General features: G+C 41.4%; 3 protein-coding genes across 3 annotated transcripts in view; all 3 read right to left on the reverse strand.

Annotated features, from left to right (window-relative positions):
• Nucleotides 1–5,673, reverse strand: part of nhsl2 (NHS-like 2) — a 58,109-nt gene extending 52,436 nt beyond the window's left edge. Inside the window, exon 1 of the mRNA XM_080838712.1 lies at nt 5,373–5,673. Within this exon, the coding sequence (XP_080694838.1) occupies nt 5,373–5,649 (277 nt within the window). The 5' untranslated portion in view covers nt 5,650–5,673. The remainder of the gene's footprint in view (nt 1–5,372) is intronic.
• A 3,125-nt stretch (nt 5,674–8,798) lies between these two features.
• rps4x (ribosomal protein S4 X-linked) lies at nt 8,799–12,519 on the reverse strand. Its single transcript, XM_080838406.1, has 7 exons — nt 12,459–12,519; nt 11,828–11,905; nt 11,480–11,660; nt 10,743–10,840; nt 10,381–10,552; nt 10,109–10,266; nt 8,799–8,979 (listed from the first exon to the last, which is right to left on the reverse strand). Exons 1-7 carry the CDS (start codon nt 12,459–12,461, stop codon nt 8,878–8,880), a joined length of 792 nt encoding a protein of 263 aa, XP_080694532.1. The 5' UTR covers nt 12,462–12,519; the 3' UTR covers nt 8,799–8,877.
• A 3,038-nt stretch (nt 12,520–15,557) lies between these two features.
• On the reverse strand, nt 15,558–16,082 carry cited1 (Cbp/p300-interacting transactivator, with Glu/Asp-rich carboxy-terminal domain, 1; the record flags this gene model as incomplete). The annotated part of the gene is made up of 1 exon (XM_080839808.1): nt 15,558–16,082. One exon carries the CDS (start codon nt 16,080–16,082, stop codon nt 15,558–15,560), a length of 525 nt encoding a protein of 174 aa, XP_080695934.1.
• Nucleotides 16,083–17,388: the final 1,306 nt, after the last annotated feature.

Genomic DNA, 17,388 nt, shown 5'->3' on the forward strand with positions numbered 1-17,388 from the left:
ATACACCGCTTTTACAGATGCTAAATGCATTCTGCATGTCCTGTAGCAGTGGTATATATCATCACCTGCTGTGTACCACTGCTGCTTAATCATATGGAGTGTTTTAAGGCTATGAAGGAAAACATCAAACCTATATTGCATTGAGTGGAGTACAGGACATAGGCAAGGTTCCCCTTCTGTCTACTGCATTGCATATGTTACACTTGTCTAACCAATCACAACTAATTGAACAAAGTGTGGCACTGTAGGCCCTTCTTCACCAGTCAAAAAGCACACAGGCCACTCTACACCAGCCAAAAAGTACTCAGGAACCACCCCTTTAAAACCACCCCTTTCGACCTGGGGTAGGAACTTCTCTGCAGAAACCAACACCATTTCTAAACAATCACCATGCAAGTAAAACACATAGTTAATAAAAAGCAGCAAATGTACTAGAATGGATAAACCCTCTCCTAATGACCTGATGGCCAGAAGTACAGTGTGGGAGATCTGCCCTAGGGTCAGAGTGGCCCAGGGGATTAGGGCTCCAGGCCCCAGTGGGAGACTGCTCTCCCCCTTCGCCACACATTGACTTGACACATAGACACACACCAACACTTAGAAACATGTCTAGCCTAGTAAACAACAGCTGCAAAGCTTGGAGCTTGGAATGTCATGGAGATCATGAAATCAGGAGTTTCATCAAGTAAACAATCCCTTGGTCCCTAGGAGGCTGTCCAATAGTTATGCATTTGACTCCACAGATGTCTGAGCCCTTTGCCCTTTGAGTGGAATAGAAAACTGAAGTGTTGACATGCTGGCTACACTTTTTACTTTCATTAATCTGGTTTTTACTTTAAAATAATACTTAATATTATTGTATGACTTTTTCATTCCATTATTCTTATTACTTGATTTTACCTTTTTTTCGCTTTGGAAAAAAAACATCTGATAAATATTTCAACTATTGTGTACACATCATGGACCACAGATAGCGAGTCATTCTGCTATATACTGCTTCATACCAGAGGCTAACTAAGATAAAGAAAAATATACATACTGAATCTTCTCTTCAAGTCAAAGTAAAAGCAAGTTTTGTAGTCACCACCTGGTTCCACTTGTCACAAGTCAAAATAGCCACAAAGGAGGCGTGCAAGCCTGCCACTTGCAGTATGTAGTAAAACTAGTTTTAAGCCGCAAAATCATGCTTTACATGCAAATTACTACAGCGAAATAGGAACACAGTAACATTGACACATTCTGGCTCCTTATATCAAAGATACAATATGCAGATATGGAATATAGTTATCACAATTATGATTTTATTAGTGCATAATCACCTGCAACTACGAATAGTTTAACTAGATAACAGAAGGTCATTTTCCATTATTATTCAGCCTAAGAAAAAGCAAGAGAGTGTGAATCCTCATTGTCAAAGAAGCAAAAACATGAAGCAAAATTAAATAAGAACAGGTGACAGCAGAAAACAAGGGTGGACATTGGCTTGGTCTTTCCCAGATGCAAAACACTGAGGAGGGACAACTGTTTTCAGAGTAAAAGCGAAGTTGTTTGATAGTTTTAGCTGGAACATGGCTATGGGCATAGTTACTAACACTAGTAACCTTTTTCCTGTGTACATGTTGAATTGTCACTTAAAGTTCAACGTTAAACAAAAAAGCTCATGATTCCTGGTCCGGTACCATTCACTTTTTTGGGCACACTATGTAGATGAAGTTACTGGATATTTTTTAATAACAGGCATCATCTCTTAGTATTCTATATTGCCATTGTAGCAACCCACCCCAGTTCTGCATGTAACAATCTGAAAACCCAGGCACAAATAGAGAAAAAGCCAACAAAATGCCCTGCACTGCGCCATGGCTGAGGTGATGCCAGCGGGGCACATACAGGCCTCATCAACAGCAGTGCTCAAGCCTGGCATGAGCAGCAGGTCTCTCCAGGGTGCCACCTCTTTCTCTCACCTTCCTCGTCCTCACTAGACTCCACGTGCCAACAAACACACAGCATTTATTTTGGCCCCAACGCATGGTGGCAGTGATGACACTGTCAGGAAGTCTTCTGCCTTCTCCCGCTTCCTCTGCTCTCCCCTCTCTCCTTACACATGGATCCTGTAACCATCTGGAAATCATTTCCTACCCCTTACGACACCAGCCCAGTTAGCTGTTTGTTGATCTTGACAAAGTGCCATTTTCCAATTAAATAAAAATTCCTCAGCCAGTTCATAATAAATTGATCAACCAAGAAAAAACACCTCATAACAAAGGCATTCTGTATGCCAGAGTTCGACCAAAGACTATGTTTTTCATTTACTACAAGATGAGGATGGAGCATTAGTAGAAATTGATTCCATATATATACTGCAGGGTTAGGCTTAAGGCTTTAGACTCTTTGTGCTCTTATGCAAGAAAGCTCGAACTGTGAGAAGAGGAGGAGGAGCTATGGTTGTCAGCCAGGCCTTCTTTCCGACCTACGCCTTCAGTCTCCAAGGTAACAACACTGGAGTGAGGATCAAAGAATGCAGGGTTTATTATGATGGTGAATTTTACACCCAAATGACCTTCCTTCACTGTCACATGGCAAGGGGTCACGTCAGGTCACGCCGGCCAACACTGGGAAACAGATTTCTTTTCCCAAGGGTAAAGTGACAACTCCCTCTAATGTTCACTGCACTCTTCTCAGTGAGTGATCTTCTAGCCCCTCCAACGACAAACACTTGCTCATAAACTGTGCCCAGGAATATCATAAGCCAATCAGCAAAAATACTAGAAAGGTTTCAAGTGTGAGTATACAAGAAAAGATCTCTCCTTATAAATAATAACAATAAAAAATAGAATGTAGGAGAGCTTAGAAGAATGAAAAGCTAATGACTGCCTGCAGTTTGGGGGCGTGCGCATGTAAGAGAGACAGAGAGAGAGAAGAGATTTCTGATCTGAGCGAGTAAACACTGAACAGCTGACTCTGGGGGCTTCTGAGTTTTCTGAACCATTAGAGGAGACATGGAAAATCTGCGGCGGCACTCCTGTCACTTGGTTTACTTCACTTGGGTTCACATAATTCCATTGAGGAGCTACACAAGTTGTTTTGGAAAGAAAGACCACTACAATCTCTGTGACAAGTCTGAAATGCTTTGGACACTTTTTGCTACTTCACAGTGATAGAGCGTTGTGTCTGTAGAGCCCCAGAACTCTCATACAAGATTTATTATGTTCATGTTAAGTGCAATGGGACACACATACAAATCCGGCAATACCTCTAGAGCAACATCTCTAAGAATACCGTTGCACTTTTTAATTATATTTGATCTAAAGCTGAACTTGATCAAGTGGCTCAATTCTGTATTTTATGTTTGTTGCATTTGCAGAAACATGTTGGACTTTCAAACTGCACATGCATTTAATCAAAGAATGCACACTGCAGTTAAAGGTTATGCTATAAACATAAAGATCTTTTTCCAGGCAGAGGAATCTGGTGCCTGTGGGGAAACAGGACAACAAATATCTCTTCCCAGAAATATGAACACAGCACAGAGCTATACACCAATTCCCTTCCCAGTGTGAACACTTCCAATAATGAGATCTTCCTGCAAACAATATTAGACATTTTTAGAATAGTGTTGCATAATTGCTCATCTTTCTTTGCTGTAAAATGTCTTTTTCTTGTGAACAATACCTAGGAATGGTCCAGTTAAGTTCAGAAACAGGAAGGGTATGGCGGGCAGATGTGAGAATGAATGGAGAGGCTGGCGCAGGCCGCCGTGGACATCTTGCAATGTTTGTATTCATGCATCAGTCACACCACGACTAGGTAACAGGACTAGGTAAACCACAACATACACGACAAAGTATAGTATTTCAAAAGTTGAAACAATTCATGAGATTGGCTCCTAGCTCAGACCATGCAACAGTTAAAAAAACAAAAGCCAAGACAGGAAGCTGTTAAGATTCTTCTTCCCCAAAAGAATTGTTTCTTGTTGAGAGTTTTTTTTCTCTCCTCACTTTCTTGGTCTCATCATTTCTTTCTCTCTCTGCCTTACTGTATTAACCTCTCTGTTCCTCAGTCCAATGGGACACCATCTGGGAAATCAAATGTATCTTAGAGAAAGGACAGAAACAGTCTATCCAAAATTCTATCCATCAAACCTGACACCACTAAGCTAAGGAGTTAGAATTTACTTTAAGGACCATGTCATCATACTGCCAACTACACATTTTTGTCAGTATACTTGTGAAGAAGAAACGTAATTCCACTACTAGTCAGCATAATTATACCCCTTGAATACAATATCCATGACAGTCCCAAACCAGCATGCTTCTGTTTGTGCAAATGTTTGAATGTTGCATCCAATCTTTATTTCACACATACAATTCAAATCAGCACACTGTCAACTCTCTGGACGTTTTACAGAACCAAGATGATGGTAAATGCTTTCCATTGTGAGTGGTAAGAATATAACAATAAGATGTACTGGAGGTTAGAGAAATTATTAAAATCTGAGTTATTCAGCAACACACATCTTTTCCCAAATCACGGACCACACTTCAGTCTTGTGACTAAACAAGTTTTCACCTGAACTTCTCTGTAGTGACCTTGACTTGTTGCTAAGATGCTCAGACACTATAACTCTGCACATGCGTGGGTTTTGTTGGAGCTAAGATTTCTGTAACTTCTAGCCTGGTAGTAGCCCAGTACACACAGGATAAGCAAGGTGTCTTGACAAATGACCATTTGAAAAAGGCACACAAAAACAGTGCTAGCCACTTGTTTCTTAACGCTCCACAACAGTCAAGGTATTTCACTGAGTCAGTATGGCAGTAAGGCACATGTCAAACCTACAATATGAAAACATACATTAGAAAAGCTGCTTGGAGATTTATAGATGTCAATATGTCTCGATCATAGACTATCCAGAGCCATAGGCCTGTATGATAATAGTACTCAAAACTTCACTACTTCAACTGCCCTTGATTTTTATGATGACAATTTAAACTCCAGACAGACCTACGTGTGTCATACCCCTCTGAATCAGGCACTCGAATCAGCAGAAAGTAGCCTAAATGTTCACTTTGCATTCGTGTTAAAGATATGCACGCTCACCAGACGTAAGCTGGGTGATGTTCAAATGAGCGCAACATCGGTAAATCAACAACTCATCCTTCATAGGCACTATTGCTGTTAATAGTGTGTGGATATCACAGGTTTAATGTGAAAAGTTATACAGAAATTGGCCTTTTTTTTAGAGGGCAGCAACTGTAGCCTACTAATCCACACTGTAGCCTACTAAATGCAATTCTGCAAATTAGATTCTGCTCTGAAAGGGACTGAATACACCGACACACCGACAATGGTAAGCATAAATACAAACAAATTCTTACTCTTTGGTGGTGGCTTGCACGCAAGAGCAGCGATGTGTTTCTGTAAACCAATAACTTTAGTCTCCAGCGTTCCGGATCGGTGACAAATGGACACAAGTTCACCCTCGAGGTCCTCCAAGATGCTGACCGACTGTCGGGATAAATCCGAGAGCTGTCGGAGTACGGAGCATAGAGTAAAACCACACACATCCACCAAATCCGTGAAAATCGCGCTCTGTCTTTTAATGTCAGTCTTACAGACATCCTTGGGAGATATTGTCCTCTTGCAAAATGGCATTTTCTCTCTTGTACAATCCCAGTAGATCGATGTTTGTTCAGTGAAAATATGTCTTTTCTGCGAGTTAAAATCCTCTATTACAGAACCATGCTCAGAGTTGGGAGTACAATGCTTTTTTTCTTGCATTCAACTTTGTCCACTGTAAGGAGCTCTCTCACATTACTGTAACCTACGTTACATTCTTGCCAAATCGAAACCTGCCCCTTAGGTTACAGCGAACCCAGGCTAAACAACTCCGCAAGACGTCATTCTCCGAGCTTGTCCAAGCTTTGCGACTCAGCGCCCTAACTACATAGCCTACGCACAGCGCACAGTTTGTTTTCATAATAATCTCTCGCTCTGTACGCAAGACCTAACCATCTTTTATCACTCCTAAATCTGTTGTTATAATTTGATATATAATCGCATGTGCTTATTTGAGGAGATAATTCAAACGGCACCACACATCGTGGCACAACATCATCTTTATAAAGCTGCCACATTTGGTCATAGACATCTCCTGTAATAAACACAGGGCTATGACTCAACCTGCAAGTTTCTTCAGACAAACATTCTCCAAAAAGAACCGTTTAAGCGAGTGAATGTGTCGTCTAGTTTAACAGCTGTGCTGGAAAGCAACAAGAAAAACTCAGCTAGAGTTCAGCTGGAGGCTCCCCCGCCCCCAACTCCCCAGTCCATTCCAGACAGCCCCTCCTAAAACACATCTGGATGACTTCAGAACAGGGCTAGTACTAGTTAGGTAGTGCGTGTCCAGTGCGTTGTGCACGTTTGTCTGGTGCATTTGAACTAACATAAAGTTAAGTAAAGTGGTAAAGGGCACTGAAGAAAATATGGCAGGGGAGAGAGAAGCCTGCCTTCCATGTAGCGAACTCTAATCGCATCAGGCATCATTTCCATGGCTCGTTGTGAATGTCTATCACATGAGAGCTATTGATTGGAAACATCTGTTTGGAAGGGTGGGGGCTCCAGCTTTATCAACATGACTGTGACCATTGTTCCAGGGTCCCACCCTTTTCTGGAGGGAGGAACGGTGCACGTGCAGAATATACTCTTGAGGGAATGTTACCAAATCAACACTCTTTTGGAAGTCAAAGTAGGTTTTTTTTCCCTTCAGGTTTCCACTTGAGCCTGTCTGCATTGTCAGCGTTTAGTCTCTGAAACTACAGTTCACTAACATTGGAACCCAATTTTGACATCAAGTGAACCTATAAAATTCTAAAAACAATCTGTATGACTGTCAATATCTCTGTTCAAAATAGAAACGTAATTCGTCTGGATTGTAAAGACCCAAAGAGCAGTTCTACAGGAACACACACCTACACCTATACCCAGTCCAAGGACATTGGGGCCGATGGAGTTCGGTGCTGGCCACTGGCCCCTGCTGGGTGTGTTGTTTTGGGCTGAGCTGAGCGGTGCTGCATCGTGCGGAGGTGCTCCTGGCCATCAGGCCAAAGGCGGCAGCAGGAACAGCCTGCAGCTCAGCACGCCCCATATGGCCCTCTGGAAAGGAGCGTCGCCACTTACACACCTCACACACACACACACACTTACACACCTCAATGTGAGATATGCAGCACCGTAATGCAGTACAGGCAAGATATGCACTGCATACAGCCCATAATAGCAGAGGAATACACACAAAATGATTGCTATTTGTGCCCTTAAGTCTGAGATGTCAAATTCTAACCTTAATGTATTTATGAAGAACAGAATTTGAATATGCACAGACAAACATTGGTTGAGGATCATCTCCACATAATGGTGAAAATGTTCACTTACCAGGACAAGATGGTCACAGACATGTTAAGAGTATGCCATCTACACACTGTAGTGTCACCGCTATCGTCTCCAGAATATCCAGATATTTTTAACTATTTCTTTAAAAATGATGTGCTCTTCAACTCTAACTTAAAGGTAGAATACACAGTTGTTGATGTTTGAGTTCAGCAGCCAATCAAATTGCACCCCTCCCTTCTGTTCACCTGAGGTAATGTATTGATTGGCTGAAATAGTTTATGGCTCAGTCGGAGCCACAATGTTTGTTTCCCCATCTACAGACAGGATTTCTTTGAGCACACAAAACACCGAACATGCAGCTGGATGGCTTTAGCTATTTGCTGAATTCGACAATTATATTAGATCTGAATGGACCTTAATTACCAGAAACTTGCACTGTTAGTTTATACGGTGCATTTCTGACCCGGTTTTGCAGGATTCACCCAACCAAGAGCTGTTAACACACACACGGAGATGAAACCGTAACTGTGGCAGCTTCTCAGTGTATACAGCGTTGTTAAAGGTGTCTAGCTTAAAGTGTCAGACATTTGTTACGCTGTTAGAGGCACTCGCACACGATTCAATCGGTCACTACGGTGAAATTGCTTCTTTTTTTTATGTCACAATTTTCAAAATTACACTGCATCACTGCAACAGCAAAAGGCTTCAGCTTCACAGCAATGACGTGACAGCAGGGAGTCAGGTGGCTAAAAAAATTTTGCATGCTATGCCAACATCAACCACTGGGGAGCAACATAAGTCCTTTTGGTGAAACTGTCCTGCAACCATCAGGAAACCAGACATATTAAGTTTAGAATCCATGTGTTACAATAGATCTGTACAACCAATGTGATCTGCCCATCCCCTTAGGTAAATAGCCTTGTGTGCATCCTTACTTTGACAGCCGTTTCCTCTTTTGAGTCATGTTTTTACAGGAAACTATCCTTCACATTTATTTTGATAGTATATTGTTACGAGAAGGGGCAACAAACCAGTTATTCCCACTATCCATCGAAGCTCCTTACTTTAGTCGTGTGGTCTAGAACAGATCACCCCACAAAACTGTAAGAAATGCCTTCACATCATGTCAATGCTACGTGTATCGCCAAAAGGCACCAGTTAGGATTCTAGCAAGCCTTTATCAGTATCAATAGTGGTGCAGTAACGTGATTAGAAGGATTTGCATGCCTTTGAGGTAGTTGGATTGACAGGTTTAGACCAAAACCCTTACTGTTGTTTTAAATGACTAACTTAAGAAATGGATTTAACCTTCAGGTATTTTATGCAACATTAAAAGATCTCCACTACCAAGGAGACCGCCTTATGGAGACCCCTAGAATCATCCCCTGACAGACCACGACTTAAGACACTGATGTTGTAAATACCACTTTGATTTTTTTATTGGAAACTGTATGCAGTTGTCTACTGTTAAGTCCAGGGGGTGGGGGGGGCTTAACTGCTGCCCTGCTTGGCTGACAGTCTCTTGTCCCTCTCCTCGGCAATGGTGAGGCGGATACCCTTTCCACGGGGGATGGACACCCATGGCTTGTTGCCCTGTAGGGAGAGGAGAGGATTATTTCACCACAAAACAAGAGTGCACAGCACGGGACTAATGGATTAGAATACATGGAATTGATATGAACAAATGCTTAGTACACAGAATTGGAGATTGTGAAAAATATTAAAGAAAACCCCTATCCTTCAAAAAATGCAATGGCCCTTATGCAATCAGTGAGAATGCAACTTGTAGACAAAAGGACAGACATCTTTCCAATATTGGAGGCCAACTCTAGGCCAAGACTAGAACAAATCCATTTAAAATGTCCAGACAGACTGGAACATCTCACATGCTCCAACTAGATGTGGCCCAGAAGCACCAATCAGAGTAACTGCTGCCCCTCACAATATGTTTGATATTTTTATAGATTGTTCCCCAACTTTTTGCAACCCAAGACTTTCATAATGCAGCATAACATCAAAATAATGTAAGTTTCTCAGCATCATTTGCTCTTGAGGTGGAAATGTGAGTTAGCGCACTACTGCTATAGAATTAGATTCGTTATCGTTTCATATAGCATTGAGAAACATGGTGTCAGTGGACAGGGTCAAAGGGACGGTTGCCTCCCCCGCTGTGGTGAATGCTATGTGGGGCAATAAGGCACTGCGGTCACCATCCCTTTGGGGCACACCTTACATGGCCAAAAGGCATAATACAGACACTGACAGCTTTATTTAAAAAAAAATTAAAAAAAATAATAATAAAAAAAAAAAGAGATTTGCAACAGTTACTTTGAAACCAGTCAGTGTCCAAATAATAAAACATTCCAACAAGTGGCAATGCTAGTATGTCTACCTCCTGAGTAGCTGGAAGATCATTGCTGAATACAGAATGAGAACACAGTATGGAGCAGGGTGATCATAATGTTTTCCTAAATGGTTCCACCTGCTTAATACATGTGACTTCAAATGTTTCTGATCACGTAAGATTTTCTGAACCACACACACACACACACACACACACACACCATTGCCCAAGATGAGTTCAAACCTACGACCAACCTTGAAATGCAAAGCCATGCAGAAGTACCCCAACCAAAAACAAAGTCAAACCATAGTTCTGTACAGATCTACAAAGCATCCGTTTCTCACACATTCCAGACAGTTATTCAGATATCTTTCTCACCTTGCCAATCACAAAGATGTTGGAGAGCCTGGTGGCAAAGGTAGTGCCACTGGTGTCCTTAACGTGGACCACATCAAAAGATCCAGGGTGCCTCTCCCTGTTGATGATCACTCCAATACGCCCCAAGTTAGCGCCTCCGGTGACCATGCACAGGTTACCTGCATAAACACAGCCGTCAGTCAGAGTTGATCAGCAAGCTTTGATTGCCTGTAAGGTCACATATCGTTATTCTACATTAACTATTCTGTCAGAGTGTGAAGAAGGCATCTCACCGGTGTCAAACTTGATGAAGTCTGTGATTTTGCCCGTGGCCAGGTCAATGCGGACGGTGTCATTGACTTTGATCAGGGGGTCAGGGTAGCGGAGGGTACGGGCATCATGGGTGACCAGGTGAGGGATCCCCTTGGTGCCAATGATGAGTTTCTTAATTTTGCACAACTTGTACTGTTGAGAACAAAAAAGGAAACTAAGCACTCAAACAATCCAAAACGCATTCACTTGCCCACCTTCAGAATGTACGTCACTTCTCACTGAATCCTAATAAAACACAACCCAGTGGAGCCCGAATACACACGGTTAGGTATCTCATGAGACAATGACAATGCCTAACATTGTGGAGGGAATGGGAACTCACCTTGGACTCCTCATTTGTAATGCGGTGGACAGTGAACCGTCCCTTCACGTCGTAGATCAGACGGAAGTGTTCCCCAGTCTTCTCAATGCTGATAACATCTATTTCCAAAACATACAGGGTATTTAAGTCTAAACCTTCAATAAAGTGTGATAATATAAATAAAACATGAAGTTCAGAAATGGGCAGGTTTTATTGGGCTTGTTTTCAAACTCTGACTGAACATGCCACATCATCTCAATCGATCATGCAAAGGACATTTCAAAGGCTATCCATGTTGTACAACATGACTCAACCAACATCTATTTGATCTACTCAACAAACTGAACCATTCTTACAGTACGTCTATAACCAGCCAATCATATAATGTCTTGCGATGTCTATGCAATAAAGCTATGCCTTGCTCCTTTAGTTAGACCACTGACTACTAATCTCAACTGGTGTTCCACTACAAGTTCCATCTGGTATCTAGTTCAGACAATCATATAAAACGTGAAAAAGAACTTATCTAACCAAACATATTTGAGGGGGACTAAAAGAGCCTATCAACCCTTAGCACATGAACATTTGCCTTAACTCGGTTTTATCATATCTAGCCCATTGCAGAGTGAGATAGTAGAGGGTAGATTCTCTCAAATGTGTACAATTCAATGCAGTGAGGGAAAACAAACAAACAAACGACAGTGTTAAAATCTGGGTTCTACCACATGCCACCATCCAAACAGTATAGGGCAACTCACCCATGAAGCCAGTAGGATAGGTAACATCTGTGCGGACCTTGCCGTCAATCTTAATAAACCTCTGCATGCAGATTTTCTTGACTTCATCTCCGGTCAAGGCATACTTCAGGCGGTTCCTGAGGAAGATGACGAGAGGCAGGCATTCCCTGAGCTTATGGGGCCCAGTGGATGGACGAGGAGCCTGGGGACACAAGAGTCGATTTTAGTTGCAAAATAACTAGGAAAATGCTCAATTCACTTTCCACAAATCACATCTCAATTTTCACAATCACTTAAAAAAAAAACACCTACTCGCAACACATCACCCCTGAACAACTACTGTGTGCCCCCAATGAACAGGTCACTTACGAATACTCCAGTCAGCTTGTCAAGCATCCAATGCTTGGGCGCTGCAACGCGCTTCAGATGCTTCTTCGGTCCGCGGGCCTGAAGACACAAAAATCACAGAATAAAATGTAACTGCATGTTGTCATATTCTTAGCGGAGAAGTAGCCAGACTAGCTTCACAATTCGGCGGCAGCGAGTGTTGCCAACTCGTAAGCAAGCTAGCGTTTAGCCGGTGGTATGCTACCAAAATGATGGCTAAGCCTGCGGCCTAGTGTAGCTAACAACTTCACAACACCCCGAAACAACATTTCATGCAATTAAAATGTTAGGTATTCACAAACATTTCACTAAAGCAAAACGGCAGAAAATAGAGTTCTCCCCGTTCAAGTTAAGTAAAATATAACACGCCAGTTAGGACTCTCTGTAGCCACATCGAAGATCAAATGGTTAGCTTATGTAGCTAGGAGAACAGTCCCATTTTATTATCAAATATTTTATAGACAATATAACTTGTTTTGCTCAAATATTCATGGTTATAGACTGCAAACACGCATACAAATAGGAATTGTTCGATACAAAATACATTAGAATCGCTATATAGTTGATGATTTAGGATAAAACGTCTAAGAATATCTGAGGCAGAGCTACTCACCATGTTGGAGAATGCAGAAAAGGACTTTCTACTTCCTGGCCGTCGCAGATAAGCACCGCTACGGTGAAAGCAGAGGGCCAAACTGCGCAACCGTCACAGTGCGTTGACATGCAAACGGACAGGCGAATCTGATTTATCATGTTTACATTGGTTTTTGTTTGCGCGTAATAACGGCAACCATGAAAACCATGAATGTTTTTATCAAGGCACACCGACCTATGGATCTCTGTAGCCTACCACAAGGTTTAGATTAAGTAATGCATTTGTTTGCAGTTTGGCCGATGGGCTCCCCAATATGACATGATGATTTCTTATGTTAGGCCGAGTTTCAATTTCCTCAATCTGTTGTTTTTGACCATCGTGAAGGCTAAGCATCTGCTGCAGTGTGCTGAATGACTATATTTGTGGTCTGATCTATCTCCATAATTATTCACAAATGGACCTAAATGAAGAAGTGCGTTTGAAAAGTGTCTACCAACACTATAATCACTTTGTTTGTAAAACTTCATTGACCAATGAAAAAAAAAGAGCTAATTCATATCTAACTATCTGTATGCGCCTCCACTCTGGATATCCCAACCTTTAGAAGGCTTCCTAAACTAGAAGACACACAGAGACAATCCCCCTGCAATGACTTCAAAGGGCGTTTCCCAAAATGACCACTAGATGGTAGTACCATAATAAAATACTACATGCTGCAAATAAATATCATAGGTTGTTGCCAGTGTGAATCGTTTTGAAATAAGGAAGACATAACTGCTAGTCTACAAAGTACAATTTTAATTACACTCTCTTTACTCGTGTTCTAGTGTTTTACCATCACACAAACAAACCATTGGTCACGGTGTGCTTTAATGGAAAAAGATAGATGGAAAGGAGGTGCTACACAAGAAATGTGAAAATATTAATGTGAACATAATTTCATTTAAAAAAGAAGAAGCAGCTAAATGAATAAAGATAAATCCATCTTTAAAGCTTTCATTTAGTAATTCTCTACTAAACAAACATCTATTGATTCAGTTATAAAAAGCTTTTGGTACAGTCATTCAGAAACTATTGGAATTGTAATAAGAAATGAAAGGCCCCTACATTCATATTCCATGTCAGAAAACAAACCCTTTTTCCCAACAGTATATGGTGTTAGGCACATTAAGAGGTAGTCATTTTTCCCACCTGTGCAAGGGCATAGTTATTCAGGAGAGAGAGACACACAAAGACATAGAAGGCCTCAAAAACCCTTCTCTCTTCTTACCATACCATACCAACCTTGAGTTCTTCGACAATGACATAAAAAGAAATTCAATTCGTAGTATGTTTTAGTTGGTGATAGCTATTCAATTCACAGTACATGAACAGTAAAGCTGAAACACAAACTACTGCTATTCAATTCACAGTACATGAACAGGAAAAGCTGAAACACAAACTACTGCTAGATCTACTTGCACCCAGTAAAGGAAAGGAATGTTTCCATGTGATCCTAGGGAATTACACCACCTGGAGACTGACTCTGGGGGGGAGGTTCTTCTCTCATCAATTTATGTACGTAGTTATGGAAAATGTTTGGCTACGTCAGGCTCAGTGGTGACCAGAATCTTTTAGTGATGCACACTTTTTCAAACGAACCCCTCTGAACAAGGCATTACCAATGTAATCCTTCCATTAAAGAGTTGTAACGTCATCTGAACAGGCCTTAAAGGCAGATTCCGTTGTTCTGGCAAAAGGCTGTTAATATCTGAGCTCAACAGCCAATCAAATTACACTCTTCCCTTCCATGCCCTGAAGCTACATGTTAATTGACTGGAGTTGCTTATGGCTCGGTCCAAGACACTATGTTTGTTTCTGAATTCGACAAAAAGGGTATTGGATTAGAATTACAAATTCTACCTTTTATGGTTTGTAAACGAGAACTCAATATGCATCTGCAATGTCTGGGAGAGAACATGTCCAAGTCTACACATATTACAGCCACACATTCAAGCTAAGAATGAATTAATGGGGATTGACACTTACACGTGTTTATCAACAGGGCCCATATCATATAGGTGTTTGAAAATTGTGAGTGTGTCCTAAAACAGATGCCCTAATATTCTAAAGTAACTGTGACGCAGGTTCTGGACTGTACCTGATAGTTTTTATGTCCTGTGAATCAGCCACAAGTCTACTGTCCGATACACTAACCACAGTCTGCACATGCATAAATGGCACTTGGACATCTTCAAATCAGCTATCAAGTATCTGTGCACAAATCCTCAGTGTTAAAATATGTTTCAGAATGTTCTCAGATCAGCCCCTGAAGAGTAAACTATCTCCACTCCAAGAGTGACTCTTCTTCCTCTGGTCCATGAGGCTGTCAAATACTGGACTAGCATGAAAGGCATCTTCAGCGGAGCACAGATGTTTGTGAATCATTAAGCTTGATCTGCCTCTTACTTTGAAAAAGGTCCTGTTGAGTCTTAGCAGGAACTTTAAACAAGAATTTAAATCAGTTTTTTCATCAGTTTTGTAGTTACCTATCCCAGAAATGAAGTAATCTGACCACAATTCAAACATAAAATAAAAGTATATTTGCTGAAGTTTAAATTGTCATTGCCCTGGATTCTTTTCCCTTCCACCATTTATCCTCCTGGCATTAACAGAGGACTGGAATTGTTAGCTTAAGCCTTCCTGGTTTCTGTCTAATTTCCAATTTAAATGGTCCAATTTTAAGTTGTAATAATGTATAATAATAACAGGGATGTAAAAGTCACCCAGTTTACTTTCATTGTATGTTGAGCAAGTTCACATTTGCATATATTCAAACAGATGAAGACAGTGAAGGAAACACATTTATCAAGGTAAACACATTTAAAAAACTAGAGCTTGAAAAACAGCAGTAGATACATCTCAGATGTTGCAACTGGACTATAGGCAAGCATGAAACTGACTTATGCCCTTATCACTTTAGCAAACTTCTGTGGCCCATGTTGACTTCCTGACAACACCTTCAGACAAGTACAAACCATCATACAGAGAAAGCCTTGAAAAAATGGGTCCAATATTGCCTCCAATTCTGTAGAGAGAGTGGTAGAAGGAGGAAGAATTTAATCTGTGTTGCAAGGGTCAGCATCCTGCAGGTATATCTGAGATAAAATCAAACTCATTCTGGCCCAGCCAAAGCTCTGGTAACTCCTTAGCCTGGTCTAAGCCAAGCTCCAGCACCAATGACATTAGCACTTCTTCATCCACAGGGTCAGAGTCAATAATCCCAGGACCCTGGTTCAATCCAGGGGCGGAGGTCTGTGTGGCACCCAATTGGCGCATCCCAAAGCCTCTTGAAGATGTGTTGGCTGATCCTGTAGCACCAGCAAGGCTCTGATAATGGCTGTTGAGTTTCTGGAGTTGCATGCTAGCGAGTAGGTGTGGGCCAGACTGTACGTGGAAGGGCTGAGGCTTCCCCATGGCTGGGGCCCCACTGTGAAGAGGTAAAGGGGGAAACTGTGAGCTGGCCTTTCCAGTGCCGGGGTAGTGAAGAATGGTCAGTGAGTCCGAGTCTTTCATGATGTAGGGAACAGTAAGCTCATCACAGGACACCTTTGGAAGGAAACAGTAGAACATTTTGGCAATGTCACCATCATCACCTGGCATCAAAGGTTCCGTATGATCTTAAAACACATTCAGCCATTAAGAAAAAAAAGACGGAACGCAAGACCTCAAGGACAGACGTCATCAGATATCATCCATCTCAGTGAATCCACCTCGGTGTTAGATATCTATGGAATGAAACCACTATTCTATATTGCCCTTGCCCTATATAACCGTTACCGTACCCTACTCTGTACCCTACTTTGACTACATTTATGATGAATGTTTCCAAAGGGCATCGGAGGTGATTTGATGATTCCGTTAGGCCAAGTAATCACAGGTCTAATTAAGCTTGGAAGGCTTGGCTGTGCAGCCAATAAAGCAACACTTCCACACACAATCCAGCCATGTTTTAGTGCCAAGGACGGTCATTTAATGTTGTGCTTCCCAACCTCTGAACTCCCTCACACCCCCACCAGACTCACACACACAAAGCCTATTTAAAGGAAAAATGATTGAATTGTTGGCTGGAATACAGCTGGAGTGGCCATCTACGAATAAATACACACATTCAACTAAACAGCAGTGATGTCCATAATTGCAGAGTTTTTTTTTTATTAAACAGCAAACACACCACTGTATAATAGTCATATTGTTATTCATCCCCACACATTTCAGTGTATTTCTATGAAAAAACTATGGGCATGTCCTAAAACTATCACGGTGCTGTACTTAAACTCAGTTAGCTTAACCAAAAAGGAGAAATGTTGTAATTATATACTGAAACACAAACTAGCAGTAGGCTAAACCACACATATCTTCTGGCAAGTTTCAAAATCTACATCTGTATGCACTGCATTACCGAACAGCTGGTTATTTCAGCATGTAAAGTCAGTCATGTCAATCACATCTTTGCAACTTTGACAGTTAAACACTGCAGGGTGCCTTTACATTTATCAAACGCACATCGTCATTTGAGATTAGAAATCGATTTGATGTCACCCCTAATTAAATATTGCTAATACTTTTGGACTGGAACTAATAGCCTAGCCTATTGTTGGGACAAATTGCCAGGGTCTTTCCTCTCAAGGTTAGCTGCACAGATAATTAAACATTTTCATAACAATACACTTTAGATAAAAATAACTTACCTCTACATATAATCTATTGTTAGTTCCGCAGAATTTCGAAGTCCGAACCAAGGCTTATTATCCAGCAAAAGCCAGCACCCGCACTCAGTTTAAGGCGAAATTGCCTGCACTAATGCGCACACAAGTTGGAAGTCGCACAAAAGTGAAATAGTCATATTATTTTTCCATGACAAGCATCAACTTATTTTGCCCACAATCTCACTCAGTTGGTGTCGTCT

Source organism: Sprattus sprattus (assembly GCF_963457725.1).
Source record: "Sprattus sprattus genome assembly, chromosome: 5".
Lineage (NCBI taxonomy): Eukaryota > Metazoa > Chordata > Actinopteri > Clupeiformes > Clupeidae > Sprattus > Sprattus sprattus.

Coding starts and splice junctions, on each gene's coding strand:
- rps4x (XM_080838406.1), bottom strand. Junction 10,267..10,380: donor CTTCATCAAGTTTGACACCG/GTGAGATGCCTT, acceptor GTGTTTATGCAG/GTAACCTGTGCATGGTCACC. Junction 8,980..10,108: donor ACATCTTTGTGATTGGCAAG/GTGAGAAAGATA, acceptor CTCTCCCTACAG/GGCAACAAGCCATGGGTGTC.